Here is a 27891-nt window from a genome sequence, read left to right on the forward strand (position 1 = left end):
CTTAGGTGCCACACCTGGGTTCGCTCCACGATGTCCAAAAATCCATTATGGACTTGCCCTTCGACGGCTCAAAGCTGTTTGGAGTGAAAGCGTACTCTCCCCTTGAGAGGTTTAAAGAGAGCATAGGCACTGCCTACTCTCTGGGTTTAGCTCCGCCGGCTCGTTCCCAGCAACAGTGCCCCTTTTGAGTCATCGGTAGGGTCCCCCTACAGAGGCAGAGACAATGCCCATGAAGCCGAGGATTGGACTAACAGCATTCAGGTTCCCAGGGGCAACGAGCTGCCCAAACCACAGCCCCTACCTCCGCAGCCACCACAAAACCACTTTTACTTGTCTGTTGGTGGCGCACAATTGGCCAATAGGGGATCTCATCACTTTCCACCTCCCGTGCTGGAGGACAAAAGTCTTATCAATGGGTGCTCCAGATCATTCAGAATGGATACTCCCTACCCTTTCTGTCATACCCACCCAGACATGCCACCCACACCACTAGACCTCCTGAAGAACCACTTGTCGAAACTCAAAGGAATAGTTCAAACTCTCTTGTTCAAGGGACCAATACAGAGGGTTCTGACATCACAAATCAGGGCTGGTTGTTTTTCCGGTTACTTTCTGGTGCAGAATAAGTCCGAGACCTCTGCCCTATCCTGGACCTTTGCCTCTGAACTTCTACCTCCTTAAGGACAATTTGTAAATGCTCAACTGACCCAGGTTCTCTAGCTTCTGGATCCAAGAGTCTGGATGGTGATGCTGGACTTTACCTGCAGTTTCAGGTAGGCCAGTAGCACTTTAAGTTCACATCGCTCCCCTTTGGCCTGACCAGTGCATCTCGCGTTTTCACAAAGATGGTGGTGGTGGTTGCAGCTTATCTGTGTGAGTGTGAGGCATGGAGTGTGTTACTAGTGAATATATAGACTTACTGACAGGAAATTTTGTCAGTCTTTTGAGTGCAATTGCCACCCCACCAATCATCTATCACGTAATAGTTTTATGTGAAGATATGGACGTGAGTGGCACATGTTTGGAAGAACTTGATAACCACTATGTCATAGACACAATTTGGCACGTGTGGTTCTTTAATCACTTCCACAGCACGCAATGTGGGATACAGTATTACAGAAATACTATGACATTACCATACAAATGTATGTTGTTTTGTTTTTGTTCTGTTTTTCTTCGTTGTTTGTTCTTCTCTTTACAGATGGAGTTTAACACATTATTGATAAATAATCAATGACTTAAACAAGGAGCAGCTACTCTGCCCTTGCACCACATACAGGATAGGGAACTCCCACCTTTCCTGTCTCCTAGGGAGGCCCAACCTTGCCCTGAAGAAAGTCCAGGACCTTTACGGCCACTATAGGACTGAAACATGTTGGCACTAGGGTCTTAGGACCATAAGACTCCCAATAAGACCCAATATTTGTTTTTTAGTTACCCAGATAGACCCAAGAATAAAGGGATACCGGGGATCTATCTGAGGTATTTTAACTTATTCAGCCCCCCAGGTCAAAAACTTCTAACAAGAGCTCCCAACACTGTGGTTGAGCCCACCCCGACCTTTAGGCGTCGGGGTGACCCGATGATGAAGCATGACACCACTAGGGTGTGTGAGGGTAAATAAACAAAAAGGAAGACTTTCCTTGCTCACCTTACGGTGAAGATTGAAGTATTTACCTTATCTAAATCCTTCATCTCTCCCCACTGAAGTGCACCCATATCAACCATGGTTGATTTGTTAGAGTAATTTAAGTGATTAATTGACTATAAATAGGAGGAGTTACTCTAACTCTGTAACCTCTCTACCCTTCCAGGTATTGAAAAAAAGCTTTTTTCATCTAACCTTTAATGTGTACATATGGTTGCAGCTTATCTGCAGAAGTTGTGAATACTATTCTTCCCATACCTCGATAACTAGCTGTTGGAGGTGTACAAACCTCAAACAATCATAAACCACCTCCAGATGACTTGTACACGTTTGGGTTTTCCAGCAACATGCAGAAGTTACACCAAACTCCTTAACAATGGCTCCCCTTCATCTGAGCTGTTAGAAATGAGGGGGCTCTGGTTGGCGTAGGTGTGAACCCACAACAAGCAGGGACCCTTTACTTCTTGTCAGGGCGAAGGATGACTCCCCAGAATAACCCCTGCTCACCCTCTAGGTGCGTGGCGCGAGCAGTCTAGGCTAAGTCTCAGGCGTACACGGTTAAGCAAATGCAATTACACATACAGTAAACCCCTTGCATGCACCACAAACGGACACCAATCAGGAAGTATATAAAAATAAGCTTTTATGTAGATTCAACAGATTCAAATACAAGGCCCAGTAACGTTGAACTGATGGGGCCACAATTCTTGGAAATACGGTAAAGTTCTCTTTGTTTTATGGAAAGTTCTTTAGGCGGGCACAAGGTAACTGTAGGCCTCAGCGTACTTGGGGCTGAGGCAGCGCCCAGGAAGCACACAGCAGATGACAGGGAAATAAGAACGTTGCGGACCCTGGATCCGATGCGAGCTCGCGGTCGAGTTCGTAAGTACAGTACCTTGTTTCTTGACGCAAAGGCGGGTGCGGGATTTCAGCGGCTCTTCGACAGAAGAGCGAGGCGGCGTCCGGGGCTCCCACACTTCACGAGGGTGTCTGATCCTCAGGCTCACGACAAGAGCGGGGTGTTGCAGGTGGCGGGTGAACAAAGCGGGGCAGCCGGGCACGCAGATGCGTCCGGGCCGTCCGAGGCTTGGAGATGCTCACCAACGCCGATTCCGGCGGGAGGGTGAAGGTGCACGGCGAGCCTCCAACGAGCGAGGTGACGGGGCAGCCCAGCACAGCGTAGGGGGAGCGGCTCCGATCGAGCGAGGCTCTTCCCAAGGCGGGGGCGGCTAAGCAGTCCTGGTCACGGCTCAGGGAGGGACTGGGCACGAGGGTCACAGCTCCGGCGAGGGAAAGGACACCACAGTCCAGCAGCAGGCGAGTGAAGATCAGGTAGAGCCCAATGGTCCTAGGGCTCAGTTCAGGGGGCAAGCTCAGTTCCAAGCCCTTGGAGATCGTTTTGGAAAAGCACAAGTCTTGAAAGTAAAAGTAAAGTAAAAGTCTTCAGCAACAGTTTCTCTTCTCTCCTTTGGCAGCAAGGTCACCACTGCAGGCCAATCCCCCAGGATAGGGACAGTCTTCCTCCTACAGCTTTCCCGGTGCCTCCTCCTCAGGCAGAGATTCTTCTTGGTCAAAAGCGGATCTAGTTTCTTAGGAGCAGGGCTCCTCCATTTATACCACAAATCTTTTGTTCTCCCAGGCCAGGGGGGCCCTTGCCTAGTTCAGTCCGGTTTCTGAGCACTTTGTTTACGTGACGCAGGCTTCTCCTTTCAGAGTGCAGGGCAGAGTCATCAGACGCTCCACAGGGGGTGGAGCCGGCATCGAGGTAGCGGAGCACTGTCCTATTCAGAGCCTAGGAGCACTCCTCCCACCCATCTACCTGTCGATCGTCCTATTCATACCAGGCTACCTAGCCCTGCCCATCTGGGTTCCCCCCGCCCTGTCACTCACACCAGCCAGACATCAGATACACAACACGCAGAGGCGGCTGAAAGGTTTAGGCAAGCAAAGGCCAACTTTCTAAAAAGCGGCATTTGCAAACCCGGAATATTAAAATAAACCTTGCGAAAAGATGTACCTTATTATTCCGAGTTCAGGCATACTAAACTCGATCTTCTACCATGTTCCCTGGGTCGGTTAAGATCATAGGGTGTAATAATCCAGGCCGCCCATACTGGCCTATGGGAACAGGGTAGCCTTGCAGTAGTGAACAGCATTGGCGGTAATTCACTACCAGGACATGCCACGCATCCAGGCTTGTCCTACCTTAGGCGTACAATGCACCCTGCCCGTGGGCCTACCAGAGGGGTGACTAACATGCAGCTAAGGGAAGGTTTCAGGGACCGGCAAGTGTGGGCACTTGTCGGTCGGCGTGTCAGTACCAGACTGCACGCAGGTTCTGCGATGGCAGACCTTAGACGTATTTTACCGGGCGCATCTGTGGGTGGCACAACCCGTGCTGCAAGCCCACCAGCGGTGTTCGCATTTACATGCCCTGGCGCCCCCGGCGCACTTTACTGGGGTCTGACAGTAAATCAAACAATCCAATCATGGAATCCAACCAACATATACAATTTACATAGGGAGCACTCGCACCGTGACACTGGTTGGCAGTGGCACAGCGCGCTGAGCGGCCAACACCATAAAAACACATGAGGCACAGCGACAAAAAGAGGAAGGGAGACTCACGCCAAGGTGCCAGGTCTAACACGTGTCCCCTCCAGCTGAAAAGTGGGGAGAACTACCATACCCCAGGGAGTTCCTCATCACTAAGGCGGAAAAATCTGGACAGACCGTCAGCATTGGCGTGATCTGTACCAGGGCGATGTTCCACCGTGAAATCCATACCCTGTAGGGAAATGGACCACCTCAACAGCTTTGGATTCTCCCCCCTCATATGCATCAACCATCTGAGGGGCCTGTGGTCCGTCTGAACCCGGAAGTGAGACCCAAACAAGTAGGGTCTTAGCTTCTTCAGCGCCCAGACCACAGCAAATGCCTCACGCTCAATAGCACTCCACCTTTGTTCCCGTGGAAGTAACCTCCTGCTAAGAAAGGCTACGGGTTGATCTAGGCCCTCCTCATTAATCTGTGAAAGAACAGCCCCCACACCATGCTCGAAGCGTCTGTCTGAACGATAAACTCTTTGGAGAAGTTGGGAGCCAAGAGCACGGGCGCCGTGCACATAGCAGTTTTCAAGGCCTCAAAAGCTTTCTGACAGGTGTCAGTCCAGATCACTTTCCTGGGCTGCTTCTTCGAAGTCAGCGCTGTCAAGGGGGCAACCATGTTGCCATACCCCTTGACAAACCTCCTGTAGTACCCGGTGAGGCCTAGGAAGGCTCTCACCTCCGTCTGGGTTTTGGGCGCCTCCCAATTCAGGATGGTTTCTATCTTGGGCTGAAGGGGTGCCACCTGGCCACTCCCAACTTGGTGTCCCAAGTACACCACGGAACCCTGCCCGATCTGGCACTTACTCGCCTTGATCGTGAGGCCTGCCTTGCGCAGCGCCATCAACACTTCCCAGAGGTGACGCAAGTGTTCCTCCCAAGTGGAGCTGAACACTGCGATGTCATCCAGGTAGGCTGCACTGAACGAATCCAGCCCAGCCAACACCTGGTTGACCAATCTCTGGAAGGTGGCAGGGGCATTCTTCATCCCAAATGGCATAACCCGGAACTGGTAGTGCCCATCTGGGGTGGAAAATGCTGACCTCTCTTTGGCCCCCTCGGTCAAGGCGATCTGCCAATACCCAGACGTTAAATCAAACGTGCTGAGGTAGTTGGCAGCCCCTAGCCGATCGATGAGCTCATCAGCTCTGGGGATGGGGTGTGCGTCGGTCCTAGTGACCGAATTGAGTCCTCTGTAGTCCACACAGAACCGGAGTTCGGGTGTGGCTCCCGGCGCTGCAGCCTTTGGGACCAAGACCACGGGGCTGGCCCAAGGACTGCTAGAAGACTCAATTACCCCGAGGACAAACATCTTGGAGACCTCCTCCTTGATGCAGGTCCTCACCCTGTCAGTCACCCTGTAGGCCTTGTGCCGCACAGGTGGACTATCCCTAGTGTCCACATCATGGACGCACCAATCAGTGACACCAGGGACCAGGGAAAATAGGTCAGAAAACTGTCCCAGCAACTGGCGACAATCCTTCTGTTGCTCAGGGGTCAGGGTGGAAGAGAGGATGACACCATCCACTGACCCATCTTGCTCCTTGGCTGACAGGAGGTCAGGAAGAGGTTCTGTCTCCTCTTCCATTCCAGCATCTGTTGCCAAGAGCATGCCCACTTGGGACCTCTCCAAGTGGGGCTTGAGGCGGTTGACATGTAGGACCCTTAAGGGGTTCCTAGGAGACTTCAGGTCCACCACGTAGGTAACAGGACTCTTGCGCTCCACCACCTCAAAGGGACCGGTCCACTTATCCTGGAGCGCACACGGCTCCACGGGGGCCAAGACCCATACTTTCTGTCCAGGCTGAAGCTCTACCAGAGTGGCATTCTGGTCGTACCACCGCTTCATCTCCTCCTGGCTGGCTTCCAGATTTGCCTCAGCAAGTTGCCTGAATCGCCTAGTCTGATTCCTGAAGGCCAGCATGTAACTATATACATTCTGGGGAGGCTTCCTGGGAGATTGCTCCCAGCCTTCTTTGACCAGACTTAGAGGTCCTCTGACTGGGTGACCATACAGAAGCTCAAAGGGACTGAACCCCAGAGACTTCTGTGGCACCTCACGGTAAGCGAAGAGAAGGCATGGTAAGAGGACGTCCCACTTACGCCTCATGGCTCCTTCTAGGCCCATTATCATGCCTTTGAGGGTTCGGTTGAATCTCTCAACCAACCCGTTTCCTTGGGGGTGGTAAGGGGTGGTGAACTTGTAGGTTACACCACACTCTTGCCAAAGAGATTTCATGTACTTGGACATGAAATTGGTACCCCGGTCAGACACCACTTCTAGAGGGAATCCCACTCGGGAGAAAATTCCCATCAGTGCCCGTCCCACCACGGGGGCCGTCACTGTCCTTAGAGGAATGGCTTCCGGGTACCGGGTGGCATGGTCCACCAGGACCAGGATGAACCTATTGCCCATCGCTGTCCTGGGGTCCAGTGGCCCTACAATGTCAATCCCCACTCGCTGGAATGGGGTACCGACCACAGGGAATGGCTGGAGTGGAGCCTTCTGCTTCCTTCCACTCTTTCCACTTGCCTGGCAAGTCTGGCATGTCCTGCAGTGAGTATCTGAACTCCTGCGCATTTGAGGCCAATAAAAGTGGGTGACAAGCCTTTCAAAGGTCTTGTCCTGCCCCAAATGCCCTGCCAATGGCACATCGTGAGCCAGCCCCAGTAGGAAGGCTCTGAAGTCCTGGGGTACCACCAGCGCACGGGCTGACCCAGGCTCAGCAACCTTAGGCTCTGTATATAGGAGGTCGTTCTCCCAGTAAACGAAATGCGATCCTGACTGATCACCTGCGGCCTGGTCTGCAGCCTGCTGCCGCATACCTACGAGAGAAGGGCACTCCTTCTGTGCCTTGCAAAAGTCCTCCCTGGTGGGACCCCCTTCCTGCTGCCAATGGGTCAGCTCCGGCAGGTCCCCCAGTTCAGCTATCTGCTGCCCTGTAGGCTCCAGGGCATCCCCCTCAAGGTCTGCTTCCTCCTGGACCGTGGGAACTTCAGGGGCCGGCTTCCCGCGCCCCTTGCTCCTTCTCTCTGAGGCCGGTTCCTGGGCCTCCCTCTCAGGCTCCAGGATCTCTTGAGTACCTCTACTGGCTGCCATGGACCGTGTGGTGACACACGCCCAATCCGGCATACCCAACATCTCCAGGTGAGCACTCCGCTCCACCTTAGCCCAAGGTGAGCTCTCCAAATCGTTCCCTAACAAACAGTCTACAGGCATGGCGGGCCTCACAGCTACCTGAAGAGTACCAGAGACCCCCCCCCACTCAAAGGGAACCTGAGCCACCTTGCAGTGTCTCTCTGTGTTGTCAGCGGCAACAACGGGATAGAATGCATTGGGGACCACCTGCTCCTGAGACACCAGGTGACACCTGACAGCTGTCACACTGGCTCCTGTATCTCTAAGAGCTTCCACCCTATGGCCATTTATGGTCACCCACTGCCTGTACTTCTTAGTGTTCTCAGGCAGCTGGGTTGGAGGGACCACTTCACGGTCTCCTAGCGAGACCAGGGACATCTCTGCGGGACCCCACCCACCTTGGACATCCCTCTCCTCCCCCAAGGCTACACTAGTCACCTGCCGGGGTGGAGCACCAGTGGGTGCTGGTTTACCAAACATCGGACACTTCACATCAGAGGCAAAATGCCCCAAATTGTTACACCTGTAACATCTCACGGGCCCCTTCTGAACAGGAGGACCTGTCGGGGCCCCGGTCGGTTTCTGGGGTGGGGGAGGCTGAGAACCCTTCCCTTGGTTCCCTTGGGGATTATTTTGGGGCCCTTTTTGGAACTGCTTCTGTTTACCCCTGTCCCCCCCACTCTTCTGCTGGGGACCCTGCCCACCTTTGGCGGAATCTCCCACGGTACCCTTGTGGACCCTGGTACTGACCCAGCGGTCCGCCTCCTCAGCAAGCTTCCTCGGGTTAGTCAGCTTACTATCTATCAGGTGCTGGCGTAGCTCAGGAAAACAATTACTGGACAAGTGCTCCCATGCCATTAGATCAAGAAGCCCTTGATAATCATTCACCTTACTACCCTTTACCCAACCATCCAGCGCTCTGCAAAAGAAAGTCACATACTCCACATACGTACTATTGGGAATCTTAGTGCAACCCCTGAACCTCTGTCTATATAACTCAGGGGTCAACCCATACCTAGCCATCAATGCTTCCTTCATATGGGCATAAGAATTACGAACATCAACAGGTAAATCTAACAGTGTGTCCCGCCCTTCACTCAGGAACCTTCCCCACAACCCCGCTCCCCAATCTTTCTCAGGGACCCGGTGGGAAGACATGGCTACCTCGTAGGCTCTGAACCACTGCCCGATGTCGTCATTCCTGAAGAACTCCTTCACTACATCCTTGGGAATATAAACTCTTGGTTCCGCCGGTACTGGCGGTGTGCTGCCACCAGAGGGATTAAGCTCCAAACTTTTTGCTTTCAGCTCCAGCTCCCTCAGCTTCATGTCATGCTCTAATTGTAGTTTCTTTTCTTCCATGGCTAATCTTTGTTTTTCCATATCCATCTGCCCATGAAGTTTTGCCATTTCCACCTCGTGTGCCCGGGTTGCTGCCCTGTCCGCCAACTCTTCTGGCGACAGGCATCTGCCAAACTCATGGACACTTTCTGGTGGAACCACTTCCACCTGATTCTCTGGTGCCTTTGACTCATACCAGGCCCTCAGCGCCTTCACAAATTGTTCCTTCTTTTTCAATCCAGTTTGGGCAATCCTGAACTTGGAGCAAAGACCTTTCAAGTCTTCATTGGTACGATTCAGAAGCGCGTCTTCTTCCCAATCTACGTCTTCAAATCCAGAGATTATGGAAGCCGCCCTTCCGGCTGAAAGTGAACCAGGCATGGCTCTAACAACGGAGACTCTTGGCAAAACAAAAACAAATGCTAGCCTTGTGGCTGTGTTACTGGTCTGCTCTCACTACGTGGTGATCAGTGATTCACTATACGCAAACCACAAATGCAAATCCGTAAATCCTCACCGCTGCCACCAATGTTAGAAATGAGGGGGCTCTGGTTGGCGTAGGTGTGAACCCACAACAAGCAGGGACCCTTTACTTCTTGTCAGGGCGAAGGATGACTCCCCAGAATAACCCCTGCTCACCCTCTAGGTGCGTGGCGCGAGCAGTCTAGGCTAAGTCTCAGGCGTACACGGTTAAGCAAATGCAATTACACATACAGTAAACCCCTTGCATGCACCACAAACGGACACCAATCAGGAAGTATATAAAAATTAAGCTTTTATGTAGATTCAGCAGATTCAAATACAAGGCCCAGTAACGTTGAACTGATGGGGCCACAATTCTTGGAAATACGGTAAAGTTCTCTTTGTTTTATGGAAAGTTCTTTAGGCGGGCACAAGGTAACTGTAGGCCTCAGCGTACTTGGGGCTGAGGCAGCGCCCAGGAAGCACACAGCAGATGACAGGGAAATAAGAACGTTGCGGACCCTGGATCCGATGCGAGCTCGCGGTCGAGTTCGTAAGTACAGTACCTTGTTTCTTGACGCAAAGGCGGGTGCGGGATTTCAGCGGCTCTTCGACAGAAGAGCGAGGCGGCGTCCGGGGCTCCCACACTTCACGAGGGTGTCTGATCCTCAGGCTCACGACAAGAGCGGGGTGTTGCAGGTGGCGGGTGAACAAAGCGGGGCAGCCGGGCACGCAGATGCGTCCGGGCCGTCCGAGGCTTGGAGATGCTCACCAACGCCGATTCCGGCGGGAGGGTGAAGGTGCACGGCGAGCCTCCAACGAGCGAGGTGACGGGGCAGCCCAGCACAGCGTAGGGGGAGCGGCTCCGATCGAGCGAGGCTCTTCCCAAGGCGGGGGCGGCTAAGCAGTCCTGGTCACGGCTCAGGGAGGGACTGGGCACGAGGGTCACAGCTCCGGCGAGGGAAAGGACACCACAGTCCAGCAGCAGGCGAGTGAAGATCAGGTAGAGCCCAATGGTCCTGGGGCTCAGTTCAGGGGGCAAGCTCAGTTCCAAGCCCTTGGAGATCGTTTTGGAAAAGCACAAGTCTTGAAAGTAAAAGTAAAGTAAAAGTCTTCAGCAACAGTTTCTCTTCTCTCCTTTGGCAGCAAGGTCACCACTGCAGGCCAATCCCCCAGGATAGGGACAGTCTTCCTCCTACAGCTTTCCCGGTGCCTCCTCCTCAGGCAGAGATTCTTCTTGGTCAAAAGCGGACCTAGTTTCTTAGGAGCAGGGCTCCTCCATTTATACCACAAATCTTTTGTTCTCCCAGGCCAGGGGGGCCCTTGCCTAGTTCAGTCCGGTTTCTGAGCACTTTGTTTACGTGACGCAGGCTTCTCCTTTCAGAGTGCAGGGCAGAGTCATCAGACGCTCCACAGGGGGTGGAGCCGGCATCGAGGTAGCGGAGCACTGTCCTATTCAGAGCCTAGGAGCACTCCTCCCACCCATCTACCTGTCGATCGTCCTATTCATACCAGGCTACCTAGCCCTGCCCATCTGGGTTCCCCCCGCCCTGTCACTCACACCAGCCAGACATCAGATACACAACACGCAGAGGCGGCTGAAAGGTTTAGGCAAGCAAAGGCCAACTTTCTAAAAAGCGGCATTTGCAAACCCGGAATATTAAAATAAACCTTGCGAAAAGATGTACCTTATTATTCCGAGTTCAGGCATACTAAACTCGATCTTCTACCATGTTCCCTGGGTCGGTTAAGATCATAGGGTGTAATAATCCAGGCCGCCCATACTGGCCTATGGGAACAGGGTAGCCTTGCAGTAGTGAACAGCATTGGCGGTAATTCACTACCAGGACATGCCACGCATCCAGGCTTGTCCTACCTTAGGCGTACAATGCACCCTGCCCGTGGGCCTACCAGAGGGGTGACTAACATGCAGCTAAGGGAAGGTTTCAGGGACCGGCAAGTGTGGGCACTTGTCGGTCGGCGTGTCAGTACCAGACTGCACGCAGGTTCTGCGATGGCAGACCTTAGACGTATTTTACCGGCCGCATCTGTGGGTGGCACAACCCGTGCTGCAAGCCCACCAGCGGTGTTCGCATTTACATGCCCTGGCGCCCCCGGCGCACTTTACTGGGGTCTGACAGTAAATCAAACAATCCAATCATGGAATCCAACCAACATATACAATTTACATAGGGAGCACTCGCACCGTGACACTGGTTGGCAGTGGCACAGCGCGCTGAGCGGCCAACACCATAAAAACACATGAGGCACAGCGACAAAAAGAGGAAGGGAGACTCACGCCAAGGTGCCAGGTCTAACATGAGCCATCCTGGATATGATGCTTTTCTGATCGATTCCTCATCATCAACAAGTCCAGAACATTCGGGCTATGATGCAGATTTTTCAACCTTCAGACTGAGTTTTAGTGAGGTCGGCTCTGTTCATGAAGTTCAAAAAATATTAAATGAATACTGGTTTGGACATTAAAAGGTGAATCTTTTGAGTGGTTAACAAATAACATTTCATCCTAAGACTGAAGATGCTCTACCCTTGGTATGCTTTTATACTTTTAATATCCTTTAGAATGTCTTGCTGTTCCAAAATTTGGCAGATTTGACAGTGTTCTTGGCCTCCTGTATCGAGCATGTGGACATCTCCAGGTGCATATGCAGGCACTGCAGTGGGAAATTTAATATTAACACTAAAACCATTCTATGATGAGCCTTTCCCCTTGCCATCCTCTTAATCTCTTTGAGGATTCCGAACTTTTGCTGATTTGGAATAGAAGACTTTGACGCTATGCTTTTTAAAATCATTGGCACTTGAAATGGGAACAGCTGTTTTTTAAATTATATTTTTATTCTCATTTGCCTTGAGCCCAATTTTATAATAAGCAATACAATGCACAATCATAGTTCCCAGCACCTAATTCTCCACTGCCATAGGTCCTAAAATGAATCCTTGTTATATCCATCAAATCCTTCCTTTTGTCATACTGAGGTTACTGCATAAATTCACCTACCACCCATTCTCTAAACTCAGGTCTGCGGTCCCATTTAGCTGTCCATCCCCTTCATTCACAATCCTCTTTCCCTATGGTCTTCCAACATGTACAATTGTATATAGACCTTCCAAGTAAAGCTGTAGCTGAGAATTGGTAGGATAAACCACATTCCGAACTCAGGAGACAAAAGCAAAACCATCCTTAACATAAACAAGTGATTTATCTTGGGAGACATTGAACCCCCTTGCCACAGGGAGGTGTCATGCCTATTCAAAGACCAAAAGGTCTCTGACACCCAAAGAGGATCCACTCGTATTTTACGACAAAATAACAGTAGCTGCAAAACATGACTGTTCATTTGCAGTGGAATGCAGCTGCAGAATACCTTATTCCTCGCTTTCCTATTCTTGTGTGAAGTCCAGCCACCAAATCAAAAGTAAATTGTTTCCCAAAGTTTATAAAACCAAACATCTGTGGGACTGCTGCTTTGTATACACAGGTGCAAATTCTTACCCTGGTTTACCTAAAAAATTATGTATGATGGGCCCCCTAACTTAGAAATAGGGTACAATAGTGAGACCTTTATTGGCCATTGTGGAATTGAGGTACTGTATCTAGGTACAGTCTCCTCTTGTGGAAGTTACCCACACAGGGTTAATTAAATAGTATTTTTGGGTGGTTGAACACTGAAGGCTGACAGTATTCTTTCCTATTTTTTTGTTTAAATAACTTTATTGGTATTTTCTGACTGTGATCACGATTTTATACAAAATATCCAGATGTTTATAACGTAAATACAGAACACATATATAGAATAGCATGGCCCATTGCAACAGCATGTGATTGTTACTAGCGTACTATTCTCACTTACAGATACTTGCATCTTGTGTGAGTATGTGTTCTGGGGTCCCTGAGTGCCATTGCTCACAGTTTTGCTACATCATGGTTTATAAATTGCAATCATTTCTATCCACATCATACTTATGACACATCCGACCTGAACTGTTATGACAGGATCTTATTTATATATGTCATGAACATACGAAGCCCGCCATTCGGGCCTGATCATCAGTTTACTGCGAGAGAAAAGGAATTATATGATGATAAAATGTAAAAAGAAATCACTGAAGAGTACCAATAAGACTTGTTTCCTAAAACATTCAAACTAAACTGAAACTTGTAATATAAAAAGAAAATCTGCCATCCATGGAATACAAACAAAATCAATCCTTCATGGTTGTGTACAAAGGTTTATTATTGGTTCATTTCCACATAGTAGCATATCTAGTCGGAAATTGAATCAGTGCGCATAATTAGGGTATATTTACCAACCAGCAAAGGGACCTCTACATCTAAAAACAGATGGGGTACGAGTGATCACCCACAACGGACCAGGGGGTGCGGTAATTTTTTATTCTGTGCATTCTGAAGCGTATCTGCTCTACTTTAGCTGAGCAGTGAAGCACTATTGTATCTGTCACAGGTCGGCAGTTAGGGTATTATCTACTTCCATTGTTTTGCCGGTTTGTAGGGCAGTGAGTAGCGTGTCCCAGCCTTGCGCAATAGGATATTTACGGAGCCCTGCTGTCTCCTCTCTATGCAATGCCATACTTTTCGCTTGTGCCCATATTATGAGTGAACGCTTCCAGCTAATTATCTCTGGAGGATCCGCATTTTTCCATTTCTTGGTTATTAGACGTTTTGCAGGAATTAAACCTAAATCTCGAGGTGACCTTATTTTTTCTGGATCTGGCATAGAGCCCTAGAAGGCAAACTTCCCATGACAACGGCAGTGGTGTATCTGAGCATAAAGCTAGGACCGTGACTACGTCTTGCCAATAATGTTGAAGGGATGCGCAAGCCCACAGCATATGAAGCAAGTCTGCATCTGAATGTTGGCAGCGCGGACATGCAGATGTGGCGGTACGGAAATATCTTTTTATCATGTTAGGCGAGAGGTATGCCCTCTGTATGATGTATGTTTGTATAAGCTTGAATCTAGAGTTCCTTGGTATGTTCCTAGCGCCCGCTAATATGGCGTCCCATTCCTTATCAGTCCAAGGCCGGCCTCTATCCGCTTCCCATCTAACTCGGAGGCGTTGCATCGGCTTCAGCGTATGTGTAAGCAGCGCTTCTACCAGCCAATGCACCACATGTGATCCCGTTCCCATCACATGTAAATATTGTAATAATAGATGTGTCAGTGGCTCAGTTGTTAGATCCCCCCCCAGGCGGCTGACAAAGCCTTCAGAAGGGAGGTTGACAATCTTTCCTATGTTTCCTGATTGCCGTTTCTGAACAGATCCTCGCTCGAAGGTCCAGCTGGATGCAGTCCATTCCCATGGGCCTAAGGCTCCTTTGTGGATCAAATTTTTCTCACTCGTGAAACAGTTATTCTATCTGGTCGAGTCCAACAACAAGCCAGGAACCGTGGTCACGGTTGGTCATTGCACCATATCAATGATTTAAGCTTCGATTTTGGGCACGTTCGCACCATTAATTTCACAGAGAGGTTAAGCACTCCTCTCTTCCTTGCTGCAATTCTGGGTGCCATGTCTCTCATGACTCCTTTGATTAAAGGGTTGCACTGCAGAGTTAAACTAGCATCCTTGCGAGGTGCCTTTCATATCAGGCCTACCTAATCAAGGCCTGTCCGGCTCTGAATAATGACTTCTCTCAAGTCATTGTCCAACTCCTGTTCAGGTACAGATACAGGCTGAGGCGGCATACACCACCAGTTAAGCGAGTGTGAACCAACACTGAAAGAAGCAGAAAATAAGAAGCAGAAAATGTCATTTGTGGTCTATTGTACATCTCCACAACTTGCCAATATCAGGGACACGCAGAGAGAATTATAGATGGTGAGAAGCTCTGGTCCCAAGTGAGTGTGTCAGCAGTCTTCCACCTACATACTACTTTGTTATCAGTCTCCAATGACTGTTACTCTGTCCTGGTGGCTTAATTTGGTGGAGGACAGTTCTGATACTCTAATAATACCATCATGTGGCAGATCAGGAGGTGCCGAAATCAAGCCTACCAGCAGGTGATTTTGCTAACAATTTGCCAGTTGACATGGTCAATAAACCATTCTTGCCAAGGTCCATCTGGCCTTGCCTTCCCTGTACTAGTCCTTACTCTGACTATTTCCAAATGTCCTTCGATATCTGATGGTGATTCAAACTGATCCTATGCCAAGATCGTCTTTGTACAAGAAAAGGAGTTTTGTGGACTTTGACCAAATTCTTGACATGACATTGATTCTAGTGTAAGTGAGGCAGAAACGTAGCTCTTCACATAAAAAAAAACCTCTTTACTTTCTTTGCAAAGGTGCTCCAGGCACTTGCAGTAGATCCTTCAAATCTCCCAGGGAAGAATGAGGTCATTTATACTCTATGGTGGCAGCCTTGGGTCTTCCACCAAGGCATTTACTCCATATCAAACTTAGAGTGGTGATGGATTCTCTCTGGAAAGCAAGGCATTGCACTACTCTGGATAGGTAGGACAAAAGTCCTGAAACTACAGGAAGAAAATGTTTTAATGCAGTGGTCATTGCCTGAGGCATGTCAATGCTCGTGATTTGGGTAGCTTTGAAATACACATTTCACTTGAGTTTAATATTATGCCTCCTCTTTGCCAGGACTATTATTAGTTATTGTTCTAACATGAAACTATCAGCTGCACAACAAATGCTGTTGTCCAATGACTTATTTGATGCTGTGGCATTATCCATTAACACAAGCATCTCCGTGAACTCCAGGCTTAGTGGAAGTCTTCACAAGTGAAACAATAGGCCTAGGGCAAAGTTACTCAACTTCCAATGGATGAGGCGCTTCAGCAGTATTAAAGAGGCATGGTCACCTCTATTTCCCCGTGCTCCAAGGATGAAGTAATGCCCAGCCAACCAATGAGTTTCAGTCTTAAAAGGTGACAGCTTCATTGCTTCTCAGATCTTCAGCGTGCACCTTTCTCCCCTGCCTTATCTTGACAATTCAATGGAAGAAGCAAGTCTATCACCACAAAAAATTCCAATTGTTTTTTTTCTAGCTAGTTTCTCCAGCATTACACTCATGTCAGTGCATCGCAGAAGAGGTACTCCTCTAACATCATTGGACTTTTGTCATTTATGGCCTCTGAGGTCTATGTGCTCCAAAGCCTCTGTGCTGTACAGCTGCCCTACAAATGCCTACAAGGTCAATTATGCCTTGGGCAGCATGTCCAGAACTCCTGGCGGGAGTTCATAAACTCCTCCTTTTAGGAGAAATAGAGACTGTCCCACCCCTGGGAAGACAGCAGAGCTTCTCTTTCTGATATTGTCTAGTGGTTTGGGAATTCATGATGGCTGACTTTAGCACACTTACTAGCATCAGTTCATCAAGTTGACTTTTTTTTGCTAAGTGGACTTAAGAGGACTCTTTATCTTATTTTTACTTTTCCTGTCGCAGTACCTTCGAATTTATTCATGCATGTGCCTTTAAACACTGGACAAATTTTATTCAGCAATCCTGCCCCTTTAGTGTTGTGCTGATAACAATGTTTAGTGATCAACAACTATGAACAAGTAAAGAGGTTCTTCAGCAGGTATCACTTAAAGAAGGGTCAGTGTTAATTCTAGCTACATAATATATATATATATTTTTTTTTTAAAATATTGCTATTTTTTGTGCTCTGTCTGGCATGCAATCACTATTTAAGGGCATCTATATTGATTATAAACATATAATTTGAACACAGATAAATTATTGAGGAAAAGAAGGTATCATATAATATTTCATTAGCACCTTGAAGTAATTGTGCAATCTGCCTTTTACCTCTGTGCAATTTGTGTGTGTTGGCAACTATAGTTTTGTAAGGCAGGTCCCCTGCACGGTCCGAGACGGACTCCTGGCTGTGGCAAGAGTAAGCCTCGATCAAGGGTGGGAACCTGTCCCCCCTCCCAAAAAATGGTGTAGAGCTGAGAGGTTTTGCTTCAAATAAAAACATTTAAATAGAGAAAGAAGGATTTGAAGTGCAGATGCACGTTTTTTAAGTGCTTACATGATTGAAGTGTTTACCTACTGCATGTAGGTATTTGTAAATGCATACACATGAGTACTTCTGGAAATCGCAGCTCATGCAACTTCTTGGAAGCTCTCTGTAAACGTTTTAGAATTCTAAACAAAAATAAATAAATAAACTATTCCAAACATAAGAGGAAAACTATTACAGATTTGAAGAGAGTGACAGATACTAACTGAAAGAACGATGGGCACCCAGTTTGTTTACCATGTTTAGAGAAACCCCTTTGTAAAAATGTATAGAATGTTTACACTTTTCCATTACTAATATTTTCTAAATCTGTAGGTAACAGTAGTGACTGCCCTCCTCCTGGAAATGCACCTAATGACACCGTCTGTGTTGATCTGGGGAAGTGTGCAGGTGGAGAATGTGTTCCATTTTGCGAGAGAGAGAAAGGGCTGCGCTCATGCGCATGCAATGGTAAGCATCATATGATATATTATTTGGAAGACACGTATTATGTTGATTTATTAGTGATCTATAATTAAGACATCTTCAAATGATTCACACAAGTTCACGGATCTGGTGCCTTCATCAACCCTCAGTAGCGCTTGCTGTCCTGGCTTGGCTTGTACGAGTGACGCAACGTAAAGAGTTTTGCACTTCTGGCACTGTGTTTTTAATCTTCTACACCAGCAATTGCTACCCTGTGATGCCTAGTCAGAGTTTCCACAGACCCATGTGACATCTAAACCTTGTTTCCTTTCAATACTCTTATGCCTTTAAGCTAAATAACTGTATAAAGACGGTTTCTCGAGGATGATATTTTCACTAAGTAACAACAGTATCTACTTGAGATCTACTGTGTTGCCAAATCAATAAAGATATGATAAAAAAAACGTTAAACTTTTTAGTCCGAAGATGATTCTTAGTACAGGACGTAACAAGTGTGAATGTGCGCAGTCACTGATCGCATTTAAACATGTTTCAATTAATTGACTGATTGATTGATTTAAACATGCTTCGACCTGAACTAGCAGTCAGCTTCTGACAAAAACATTTTTGAATTGCTAATGATTTTCTAGTAAATAGTACACATCTGCACACCTAGAATGCCAGTGTTTTCACTGTTCAGTGATCCATGCAAGTGTAAACCGGTGGATTGCCCTAAAGGTCCACGTTGTCCCATCTACTGCTTTACATGGTCAGGCATTTACAGACTTCAGACACCTGTACCTATTGTTTTGGTACTGTGATTTGCGTGCGCTTTACAGAAGATCTCAATTACTTCCACAGTCAGAGTACAACTTCTCAGTACGCAGCCTGTACTCTGGCAAAAGAGCACCTGGGGCCGCATTATGCATCTGATAGAGACTACTAGCCGCAAATTCCTTAACCTAGAATTATCCCCAGGCGTGAGACTTGACCCGGAAAACTTTCTTGCCCAGCATCTCTGTGCGCCGGGGGGCAGTACCACGCAACTCCGCCCGACGTCCTCCACGGTCGTGACGTCAGCGAGGTCACATAAGCCCCACCCCGGCGCGCTGACGTCAGTTTTCTTTTACGCGTGCAACGCGGACCCGGATCGTGTTCCTGGCCTGTTTTCAGGCCTTCCTTTTACGCTTTGCATTTTCCTGGGTACAGTGTGCGAATGCCTTCGGGCTTCAAGACGTGCTCGTCTTGAGCGCCAGATGTCGGCGACGGATCCTCACCCCATCTGTATGTGGTGCTTGGGGGAGCACCACGACTCCACGGGCTGCAAGGCGTGTCAGCAAATGAAGCCGAAGTCCCGGCGGGAGCGGCGGATGAAACTGCTTTCGACCCGCCTGTCCAGGTTGGCGGCGTCGCCTCGTCCGTCCCCTGCAGAGGGCTTCAAGAACCGCCGCTTCCATCTCCGGCATCGTTTATCTCCACGGCCGCAATTGCGTCGCTCACCTATTGGTAAGTGTCGCAGTTTGTCCCCGAGGCCCGGTCTCCGGCCTGTTTGGGGCGTGGGTTCTCCGCGGGTGGTGCGGCCCCGTGCGTCGTCACCCTATCCGCCGTTCCCCGGCGTGGGGGCAACCATAGCCCAGATGGAGGCCTATGCGGCGGCCTTGCAGGCCTCTTTTGCTCTTCCCTCTTCTCCTTCTCTTCCTGGGACGTCTGTGGATCCCTTGCCGCGTGCGGACACTCCTGTGGCGTCGCCGGCGGCTCCGGCGCCGACTGGTTCAGATCCAGGTTTAGAGGATGTGGTGCTGTCGGGATGCGGCCCTTCGAGGTTCCCTCCTTCGGACCACGGCACCTCTGCCTTGCCGCAAATCCCCGCGGGGGTCCCTGTGATGTCTCAGGAGGTTGCCGGGGCTCGGTGTGTCTTTGAGTTCCTCTTGGCCCTCTGGGCAGGTGGCGGCGTTGTCCGAGGCCGAGGTGACGGCGCCTGCAGCTGCTGGCCCTGGTGGTGCAGCAGGGGCTGGCTAGGGGTTGGGGCGTGTCCCCGGGCTCCCCTCGTCTCTCCACGCAGGCAGCTGCCTCGTCGGAGGTTGAGTCGACGCTTTTTCGGTGCCGTTCCTTAGCCGCCCTGGCTCCGACCCAGCCCCGGTCCCCCGTGCCGTGCGTTGTGGCGGAGTTCGTTCCGGCGTCTCCTTTGGCGCCGGTCGACGTTGACCTGACGCCAGTAGCGGACTCTACGGCACCGGTCCGACATTCGTCATCGGACGCCCCCTCTTCTCCAGAGGTTCGGCAGCTGTTTGTTTCATCTTCTCGGGAGACGGGTCGCCGCGTCTTCTAAGGACGGCTCTTCGCCATCACCGCGCCCACAGTGTTCGCCGGCGGCGCCTCAGGTTCACCATTCATTGGTCCACCCTCCCCCACTTCGAGCTTTGGCCTCTCCTTCCTCCGGTTGGGCTGGGGGACGGCCACCTTAGTTTGCAGCCGTCGCCCACGGAAGAACTGCTTTCCCCGCCGCGGGTCCCTACGGAGTGCTGCCTTAGCTCGGGCTGTTTCCGTGGCTGCGCGCATCTTGCGCATGGGCGATCCAGCTGCCCATTTCCCCACGGATCATCTGCTGGAGGTTCTCCACCAGGGCTCTGGTGGACGGGGGTTGCTTCTTCCCTCCGAGGCTGCTCCACACTTCTCTTTTGGGGGTCTGGGGCGTCCTGCCACGGGGGACCCGGTGCCCCAGCCTCTTCAGCACCGCCACCGTCCTGCTCCGCATGATCCTGTCTGTCTTTCCCTCCACCCTTCTACCAGAGGCCCTCTTTTACAGACTGCCTTTCCCTCCTGCCCATCGGTGTTGTCTCCCCCGTCGCGGGAGGCCCGCTGGTTGGATTCCTGGGGCCCAACATCTTCGCTTCCTCCAGTGCTGCTTTGCGGGCCCTTAACACTCTTTGTGTGTTAGCCAGAGCCACTTCTTGCTTATGGGACTCGGCTGAGTCCCTTATGTCTTCCGCTTCTCAGGCAGGTGCCTGCGTTGATCTGCGGCACCATGTGTTGTATGGCCGAGAGTAGGCGGCGTTTATTCTTCGCTCGGCTCTGGACGTTTCAGAGGTGCTTGGTCGTACCATGGCTACTTCGGTGGCCCTTCGTCGCCATGCCTGGCTTCGGGATAGTGTTTTCCCTGAGAAAGTTAGAGAACGGCTGGTTGACCTCCCCTTTGATGGCGCTCTGTTGTTCCACGCCCCTGCGGATTCTGCCATTTAGAGGTTTCTTGTGGGGCTTCGTCCTCCTCCTCCTCCCCCTCAGTGACCTCTGACTGACGGCCCGGTAGGCCCTGAGATTAGGCTTTCTGTCTCTTCTTTATTGGCTGCTTCATAAGCCGTCTGCGGGTATTTTCTGCAGGTCTTTATGTTTTGTCCTCTGCTGCGGAAATGTTTTCCTAAGAGGTGTTCCCATGGTTCTTGGGATGTAACCTACCCTATGTTGGGGATTTGTAGCTATTACATAGCTCTGTCATGTGCTGGTGGGGTGTGGTCACCCTTTCGGGTTCCTTGCTCTCCGCGAAGTCACGGTATGTCGCAGGTGCGATCTTCTTGCCGATTGTCTTGGAGCGGCTTGTGCTAGATCTGTCCTTCTCCTTGTCGCCATGCGGCTCGGTCGGGCCGGCCTGCTGTCTGCGGCATCGTGTGTGGCGGTTCCGGACTTTTGTCCTGTGTTCTGGTTAGGTCCTCTGCCGGCTCTCCAGAGGGTTGGCTTCCCTTGGCCTCTGTGTTCGGTTGGCCGGCTTGGGCCGTTCTCCATCTCCCTCTTATTTTCTGCCAGTGTGTGTGTCTGTTTGGGCCCAGCCCCTCCCTTGGGATGTGTCCTGGTCCTCCTGGGCCTCTACCTTCAATTGGCGTCTGCCTTTTCCTGGGTGCGCTGTTCCGAGGCGTTGCCTGTTGTTGGCGCCGCGTGCCCGTGCAGGACTGCTTGTTTTACTCCACCGTGGTGCTCTTGATGTGTTTCCTTGCGCCCCTCCCTCTGTTCCGTTGGGGCTTTGTGCAACGGTGCTTTTCTTCTTCGCCTGTGTTGTTGGGGGTGGAGCCATTCCGGCCTTGTCCGCTGCTTGCGGCCACAGTGTTTTCAGCTCTTTTCTGCCTCTTTGTGTGTATTTCTTCCAATGGGCACTGCCTCTGGCTCTGCCTCTTATCACTGGGTTCGAAGTGCCCTTGTGTTCCTTGAGGTTTTTGGGTGCTGTCTGCCCCAGCGGGGTGTTAGGTGCTCTATCTTGGTTGGGCTAGGATCTCCTGGCCTTTTTCCTTCTGGTTCTTGTGCCATGTCCCCTACTGGGGCCCCGGTCTCTCCAGGTAGGGAAGCTCTCTCGCAGGCCCTCCTCCCTTCTGGGTATGGCCAGGGTATCTATACTACGTTAAGGAATCTGCGGCTAGTAGTCTCTATCAGATGTACAAGTTACTTACCCTCGGTAACGATGTATCTGGTAGAGACGATTCTGGCTGCAGATTCCTTCACGACCCGCCCTTCCTTCCCGTTCTGCGAGGACCCTCTGCTTGGGTTTCTGCAGTCGCCTCCCTCTTGGTGGCTTGTCTTCTGTGGGTGTCCTCTTCGTTTTCTTCCGGTCAGGCATTGCTCCAGCTGGTTTCTCTCCAGCGCGAGGGCCTCCTTTTGCTCTTTCCCTCTGTTGTTGGAGTTTCTAATCCCCACCCGGTCTTCTTCGTTTGGGGTTCTCTTACCTGTCCTTTGACCTCCTACTCCTTTCAAAGGTTATGGTCCTCCTTGGCAACGAAGTCTGCGGATGGATTACCTGTATTTTGCCCTCCTACTCCTTTCAGGAGGTATGGCCATCCTTGGCAGTGTACTCTGGGGGGGGATTGCTGTTGTTCCTCTGTTTCGGGCTTGGGCACTTACCTTTGTGGTTGTGGTTGCAGTCTCTCTCTCTCTCTCTCTCTGTCTCTCTGTCTCTCTGTCTCTCTGTCTCTCTCTCTCTCTCTCTCTCTCTCTCTCTCCATTCCCTTGCCTGTGCCTCTGGGATGACTCTCGCCTTGGCTTGCAAGGTGGTTCCACGGTGTGGTGCCTTACGCTTTTCTTGCTCTGGCTTCGCTGCTCTGGCCTTCTGGAGCTTTACTGCCACCTGGTGCTTTCGCTTTGGATGGCACAGTTGCTCCTCAGAGTGGTGTTCTGCTCTGGCCTCGGTGCCACCTGGTGCTGTTTCTCACCTTTTGTTTCTCTCTATTTGGTTTCTCTGTTTTTTTTCGCACACTGTTCCCATGCTCTTCTCAGTTTTGTTGTGATGGCTCCGCATTGTGGCGCGGAAAAAGTTCTCCGAAGCAAACTAACGTCAGCGCACCGGGGTGGGGTTTATGTGACCTCGCTGATGTCACGCCCGCGGAGGACGTCAGGGCGGAGTCGCGTGGTACCACCCCCCGGTGCGCAGAGATGCTGGGCAAGAAAGTTTTCCGGGTCCAGTCTCATGCCTGGGGATAATTGTACGTTAAGGAATCTGTGGCTAGAATCGTCTCTACCAGATACATCGTTACCGAAGGGAAGTAACTTGTACATCTCACGCATTTTCATTCATTGCACTGGGCGCACCTTTTGAAAGGTGTGCCCAGCGCAATGAAGGAAAATGATGAATGCACTGCCCCCAGGGCAGCGACGAACTTGCGCTGCCCCCACGGCAGCGACGAACTTGCGCTGCCCTCAGAGCAGCGCATTCTTGTGAAAAGTGGAGCAGCTGCTTTGAAGCTGCTCCGTGTTTTCACAGTGCAGGCGGCAACCCACCCGCACTTTTGAAAGGGGTTAGAGACCCTCTTGCAGGCAGGTGCAGTCTGTGACTGCACCCGCCTGCAAGGGGATGTCTGGCAGTCCATAGGACCAACTTTTCCCCCTCTAGAGGGCTGTTCTCAGGGTACGTACTGATAGTGCTCCACCTATTTGGTTACAGTGCGCCTCCTGAGAGCTTCTTTGCCTCTGCGCCCATGTCTGTAATATGGCGCAGGGGTAGAGGCAAAGGGATTTCCTTATTTGCATGCAGATGAGGGAACACCCCCTGAAGATAGCACTGGCGCTTTATGTGAGCCAGCGCTATCGGTATTACAGAAGGGGCCGCACAAGTGGCCCCTTCTGTAATAGCAAAGTGCACCAGGGGTTCGCAAAGTGGCTGCAAACGCCTGTTGCACCCCAGGGGCACTTTGTGTAATACGGCCCCTGATCTTCTAGCTTTTATAAAGTAGCTGTCCTTGTCACCTTTTGACACACAGACCCTGGATCGTTCCGGGCTGTGCTTATTTCATACTTGATTGCTGTCCTGAATGTGTCCAAAACCAGTTTCAGTCCAGTTATTACTTCTGCCCCACCACTTGTTCTGAGTGCTCTGATTTCACATGATTACCTGTTGATTGTGGCTATGACTTGGGTCTACCAACTATGTGTAGTTGCTCTCATTTAAGCAGTTGCAGAGAAAAAGTGCTGATTTCATACAGTGTTTGTGTATGTTTTGTGTATTATTGTTGAGGTTTAAATTGTAGAAAGACTTCGGGTCTCTGGCTTCCACCTGTGATTTGGGTACAGGAGATGGCCAGGGCACCTTGCCACTCTGCCGGTATTCAAAGCACACTTTAGGCAATACAAAGGTCTAGCAAACCAGCTTAAACATGCATTTGCCGGGAGAATCATTTGCTGCACTCAATTAGGTGCCTCAACTTAGGTGCCGATACTGATGATGTGTCAGGAGGTGGAGTCAGAGCTACTACCAGAAGCACAGGGGCTTGTGGATGAATTGGTGAGAATAAATCCCCATGAGTGAGGACTAGTATGAAGTGGAGGGAGCCAGGAAGCTCTTTCTGATAATTGATGCAGTTCTGTTGAAGAGGTGTGTATTTTATTCCTTGCTTAATTGTAGGAGAGAAGGTGCAAACTTGAAGTGCAGAGCAACGTTGTTAAATGCACATGACCTGGGAACACTTGCCTCCTAAGCTCCTGGATTCGTGATGTCTTGACCTCTTGTGTTGTGTTGACTCTTTGAGGTCTAGAAAACCTTACTGGAGAGAGCCATGACTTCACAGTATCGAGTATTTCTTGAGGACCGCTCCTGATGGCATGGCCGGGTTAGCCCATAGCCAACCACGCCCACCAGCTCTATTTGAGCGCGCGCTGACTGAGATCGCGCGTTCAATAGAACTCCACTCCTGAGGCGGAAGCCGGGAGTTAGCACGTTTCATTTTAAAATTATTGTTCACTGCTTTTAAAAACTGCTAAATCCAATTGTTTGCAGCGCACCGGACTAAGACCGCTCAGCCGATTTAGGGCTGACACGGCATCCTGTTGCTAGGGCAACGCCGCCTCACAGCAGCGGACACACCCACTCACGTGACCAATCACGTGACCACGCCCACCAGCTCTATTTGAGCGCGCGCTGACTGAGATCGCGCGTTCAATAGAACTCCACTCCTGAGGCGGAAGCCGGGAGTTAGCACGTTTCATTTTAAAATTATTGTTCACTGCTTTTAAAAACTGCTAAATCCAATTGTTTGCAGCGCACCGGACTAAGACCGCTCAGCCGATTTAGGGCTGACACGGCATCCTGTTGCTAGGGCAACGCCGCCTCACAGCAGCGGACACACCCACTCACGTGACCAATCACGTGACCACGCCCACCAGCTCTATTTGAGCGCGCGCTGACTGAGATCGCGCGTTCAATAGAACTCCACTCCTGAGGCGGAAGCCGGGAGTTAGCACGTTTCATTTTAAAATTATTGTTCACTGCTTTTAAAAACTGCTAAATCCACTTGTTTGCAGCGCACCGGACTAAGACCGCTCAGCCGATTTATGGCTGACACGGCATCCTGTTGCTAGGGCAACGCCGCCTCACAGCAGCGGACACACCCACTCACGTGACCAATCACGTGACCACGCCCACCAGCTCTATTTGAGCGCGCGCTGACTGAGATCGCGCGTTCAATAGAACTCCACTCCTGAGGCGGAAGCCGGGAGTTAGCACGTTTCATTTTAAAATTATTGTTCACTGCTTTTAAAAACTGCTAAATCCAATTGTTTGCAGCGCACCGGACTAAGACCGCTCAGCCGTTTTAGGGCTGACACGGCATCCTGTTGCTAGGGCAACGCCGCCTCACAGCAGCGGACACACCCACTCACGTGACCAATCACGTGACCACGCCCACCAGCTCTATTTGAGCGCGCGCTGACTGAGATCGCGCGTTCAATAGAACTCCACTCCTGAGGCGGAAGCCGGGAGTTAGCACGTTTCATTTTAAAATTATTGTTCACTGCTTTTAAAAACTGCTAAATCCAATTGTTTGCAGCGCACCGGACTAAGACCGCTCAGCCGATTTAGGGCTGACACGGCATCCTGTTGCTAGGGCAACGCCGCCTCACAGCAGCGGACACACCCACTCACGTGACCAATCACGTGACCACGCCCACCAGCTCTATTTGAGCGCGCGCTGACTGAGATCGCGCGTTCAATAGAACTCCACTCCTGAGGCGGAAGCCGGGAGTTAGCACGTTTCATTTTAAAATTATTGTTCACTGCTTTTAAAAACTGCTAAATCCACTTGTTTGCAGCGCACCGGACTAAGACCGCTCAGCCGATTTATGGCTGACACGGCTTCCTGTTGCTAGGGCAACGCCGCCTCACAGCAGCGGACACACCCACTCACGTGACCAATCACGTGACCACGCCCACCAGCTCTATTTGAGCGCGCGCTGACTGAGATCGCGCGTTCAATAGAACTCCACTCCTGAGGCGGAAGCCGGGAGTTAGCACGTTTCATTTTAAAATTATTGTTCACTGCTTTTAAAAACTGCTAAATCCAATTGTTTGCAGCGCACCGGACTAAGACCGCTCAGCCGTTTTAGGGCTGACACGGCATCCTGTTGCTAGGGCAACGCCGCCTCACAGCAGCGGACACACCCACTCACGTGACCAATCACGTGACCACGCCCACCAGCTCTATTTGAGCGCGCGCTGACTGAGATCGCGCGTTCAATAGAACTCCACTCCTGAGGCGGAAGCCGGGAGTTAGCACGTTTCATTTTAAAATTATTGTTCACTGCTTTTAAAAACTGCTAAATCCACTTGTTTGCAGCGCACCGGACTAAGACCGCTCAGCCGATTTATGGCTGACACGGCATCCTGTTGCTAGGGCAACGCCGCCTCACAGCAGCGGACACACCCACTCACGTGACCAATCACGTGACCACGCCCACCAGCTCTATTTGAGCGCGCGCTGACTGAGATCGCGCGTTCAATAGAACTCCACTCCTGAGGCGGAAGCCGGGAGTTAGCACGTTTCATTTTAAAATTATTGTTCACTGCTTTTAAAAACTGCTAAATCCAATTGTTTGCAGCGCACCGGACTAAGACCGCTCAGCCGATTTAGGGCTGACACGGCATCCTGTTGCTAGGGCAACGCCGCCTCACAGCAGCGGACACACCCACTCACGTGACCAATCACGTAACCACGCCCACTTCCTATGCCAGCCTCGCAATCATAAAAATGTGCTGTAACCGGAAGCGCAGCGGACGAGCGCAGCTGGCGCGACGAATGCGCGCCGAAGGCGCGCATAAGGCAAGCTCGTCTGTGCTCGTCCGCGCCGAGGACGGGCCAACGGCCACCCCTCCTGCAACTCCAGCACCTCGGCCTCTTACACCTACGGTGAGATTAACTTATTCCACCGACGAATTACGACAACTGAGACACCTAGCGGATCAACCGCATAAACTCCCTCATGTAAGATACTCCAATTATATCGTAGGCCCACTACCTTGTCCAACTTGTACCAAATGTCCCGGCAAACCTTCATTAAACAACTTACCTTTAATACAAGCAGCACTAATAAACGCCAGATCCCTTCCCAAACATAAATTAGAAATCGCCGACCTGATCGATGCGCAAAAACTTGACCTACTGTTTATCACCGAGACATGGGGCGATGAGGCCTCAGGACCTGATTTTGCAGAAGCCACTCCCAGCAACTACAATGTTTGCAGACTTGACAGACCAATAAAAAGAGGTGGCGGCATTGCCATAATCTATAAAAGCCACCTCAAACTTACGACTAAACCACACATATGTTCAGAATATGAGTCTCTTACATTCACCCTAGGCTTATCGGCAAAATCATCCTTCAAGGGAATGTTGATTTACCGCCCGCCAGGCTCAAGAGCTAAGTTCTTAGCTAACATAGGGAATCTAATCGAAACAGTCGCTGATGTCCCTCATTTCCCGCTACTAGGCGATTTCAATTTTCATCTCGAGACTTCAAA

At 50.6% G+C, this 27891-nt stretch overlaps 1 protein-coding gene across 1 annotated transcript in view; it reads left to right on the forward strand.

Moving 5' to 3' along the window:
• The window catches only part of ADAM17 (ADAM metallopeptidase domain 17), a 597876-nt gene that overhangs the window by 452710 nt on the left and 117275 nt on the right, over positions 1-27891 (forward strand). Inside the window, exon 14 of the mRNA XM_085610726.1 lies at positions 17541-17675. Within this exon, the coding sequence (XP_085466852.1) occupies positions 17541-17675 (135 nt within the window). The remainder of the gene's footprint in view (positions 1-17540; positions 17676-27891) is intronic.

The sequence above is a fragment of the Triturus cristatus genome, chromosome 6, assembly GCF_964204655.1.
Source record: "Triturus cristatus chromosome 6, aTriCri1.1, whole genome shotgun sequence".
NCBI lineage: Eukaryota > Metazoa > Chordata > Amphibia > Caudata > Salamandridae > Triturus > Triturus cristatus.